At 34.7% G+C, this 2,990-nt stretch overlaps 1 protein-coding gene across 1 annotated transcript; it reads right to left on the minus strand.

Moving 5' to 3' along the window:
• Positions 1–341: 341 nt before the first annotated feature.
• LOC149572416 (putative xyloglucan 6-xylosyltransferase 1) lies at positions 342–2,146 on the minus strand. The gene is made up of 2 exons (XM_089813587.1): positions 1,183–2,146; positions 342–932 (listed from the first exon to the last, which is right to left on the minus strand). The coding sequence occupies exons 1-2, from the start codon at positions 1,819–1,821 to the stop codon at positions 420–422; spliced, it is 1,152 nt and encodes a 383-aa protein (XP_089669713.1). The 5' UTR covers positions 1,822–2,146; the 3' UTR covers positions 342–419.
• Between the last annotated feature and the right edge of the window lie 844 nt (positions 2,147–2,990).

The raw sequence follows: 2,990 nt of genomic DNA on the forward strand, positions 1-2,990 counted from the left end.
GAAGAGTCTGAGATAACAAGTCTAGTAATGCAATTTTCTTGATTGTGGAATTAAATAAGGACTTTAATGGAATGTAAAGGTATTATATATTGTCTTGTATTAGACAAAATTCATTTTATATTTCATCATCTTGCTTAAAAACTTAGACGGACACCATAGTTAATGATATTCAACAAGCACAATCTATACAGATTTTGAAGAGCCTACAAGGCTTTCCCAAAAGACAAAAGGCATCTCAATTTTATGGAAATCCTTCCTTACAATGACTGCCATCATCTATAGTTATTGTGTTATATAGTATAGTGACTAGTAAGCAAATAATTGTAGTTGGGAGACAATACTTGTTATAACAAGAGTTCAACCATCATCAATTTTAATTGTCAAACAGAGTCTAGTAATTTAAACAGTCAATAGCAATTTTATATTGCGATAAGGGAATCACAAGAATGAATGGAAGTAGATAAGGAAGAGTGCTTGCGACCCACATAGTGAAGCAACTGGTTATCTGCAAAATTGAAAGCTCTCTCAAATCCCTCACTGCATCTTTTTGTAATATTCCCCTTTCCACATAAGTTACATCCACTAAAATGAGTGATAAAAGGTTGCTTCTCCTTTCCCTCAAGGAAGTTCTCAAACCTATCTATGATATACTCAAAATACCCATGTAAGACGTAACTTGCTTCAAGGAACACATTGCCCTCCAATTTAGTTTTATTCTTATTGAGAAGATACACTAAGGTGCTTTGATCATCAGGATCCCACTCTTGCGGTCTACTCTTTACAACTTCGTTCAATGCCTTTTTGGAAGCACTTAAGTTTTCGGGTACACCGAATTCCATCCACTTCTCCAAAAACTTGTGAGACCATTCGCAATTGCGTATCAGAAAAATCCCTGCATTTAGACCTATCCAATCTGGATTCTCTCCATATACCTAAAACACAAATCCAAAAGGTTTTTTTAATTCCAGAGTAGAGACATGCTTTTACAAATATGCTAAACTATGATATAATTGTTAAATGATATCTTGTGAATCAATAAATTGTAAAATTAAACCCCTTTACCAACTCAAAACACAAATTAAAAACAGAGATAAACTGTAAATAAAGAAAAGAAACTTCATGGACTACAGTAATAAGATAATAACAAACTATAGCCGTAAAAGCTTTCTAGGGTTAGCATACCTTTGCCGAAGAGCCGGGGACGATGAGGGTCTTATTCCAGCTAGTGTAACTGTGAAAGGGAATAGAGAAGTTGAAATCCGTAAAAACGGCATCTGAATCCATCCACATAAACCAAGGCACAGATGGATTAGCCTTCATGAGCTGTATCAGGAGCGGATACCTAACCCATGTTCCAACAAATCCTTTCTGCCATACCTCTAGAGCATACCAGACCTTGCAGCCGTGCAGATTACAATAGTCCACTTTGTTTTTGTAGGATTTCATCATCACATTGCTACCCCGAGGAGTAACACAAGGTTGCGATCGCTCCCCTGTTACCAACACAAAGGGAGGATTGTCAACACTCCCAAAAAGCTTGCTCACCGTGTTCACCATTCTTGGAACTGGTTTCCGACCGCTCAAATCATTTGCTTCTTCTCCATAGTCTGCGTTCTTGACAAACTCTTTACGGCTTGTGATGGTGGTTTGCATAAAGCGGTTGAGAAGGCGGGCACGATTGGGATCGAAATCGGCTTCCATGTTTCCAAGGGAGAGGAAAAGGATTACAGTGACAAGACAGCCCATTGCAAACGACTTCACAGACACCCACGTCACCATTTTCATAGTTGTTCTGTTCATCATCGCCCGCCAAGTTTCCATTAATGGCTTCTGATTCCCTATATGAAGAGAACACCGGCTGGACTGCTACTCTACAAAACGAATTGGGTCTTTACGAGATTACTCAGTCATAGATGATACATTTTTCGGTTTTGTGAGCTTTGACTGTAGAGGAATAGAGGAAAATTGCTTCCATTACGTACCACCATCTTATCGTGAAGTGACTGGAAATAAGCATCTTTGGTTTCCTATGACTTCTGGGTATCTTTTAAATTTATTAATTTCTTAACTGTTGGCGCGTCCTCTTGTGCTTATTTCAGTGGAGCATTTCGTCCGCCGGCTGCCGCCAGTGCATTTGGCCTTTAGGATCGATTGAATCTAGTTGCATGAAAAGCTAAAATAAAACTAAAATTAGGCATGTACTTTAAACTTAGGAACAGGGAGGACTGATAACTTCCATTTCACACGTCTCATATTCTGTTTTTTCCCTCGTGAAAAATAACTTTTGATTGTGGATTCAATGGTGATGTTTCTAGAGTTTTAATATTGTACATAAAGATTCGTTTTGGATGTCTATTTACAATAAAAGATTGATTTCGTTGTGAAACATTTTTTCTCTTCTGATTTAATCATGTTTAAAGAGTTGGAAGATCCGATACGCTACGACAATTTCGTGATAAAGAAGTAAACTTATTATTATTATAATTATTGATGTCTTCATTTACAATTATTGATGTCTTCATTTACAATAAGGTGCCGTTGCATTATTGTGAGAGATAACGTTAGAAAAGGAAACTTGTGATAATGTTTTAAAAATAAATATTTTAAGAAGTGATATTAAAAGGAAAGAAAGATGACCGAAGGATAATGTTAAGAGAAATTTAAAAGAATAGAAATGAGTGACTGTAAGTGATGATTATTGATGAACAATAATCCATTTAAGACCGATTTTTTTTTTTTAATTGACACACAATAATTAGTCTAAATACATTTAATTCAGTTCAAAGTAAGATTCAAATATTAGAATGAAATTGACACAAGACACAAATAAATATATACATATATTGTTTTCACATACATAGAATTTATCTTTAACATAAAGAATATTTATACAAAAAAATACATATATACATATGTCATTTTTAAATTTAAAATTCAACTGAAATATAAAGAACAATTATTTTTAAATTTAATATAAAAATAGATTTTTT

This window comes from Cupressus sempervirens, chromosome 2 (assembly GCF_028749045.1).
Source record: "Cupressus sempervirens isolate cs-2001-9-10 chromosome 2, ASM2874904v1, whole genome shotgun sequence".
Taxonomy (NCBI): domain Eukaryota; kingdom Viridiplantae; phylum Streptophyta; class Pinopsida; order Cupressales; family Cupressaceae; genus Cupressus; species Cupressus sempervirens.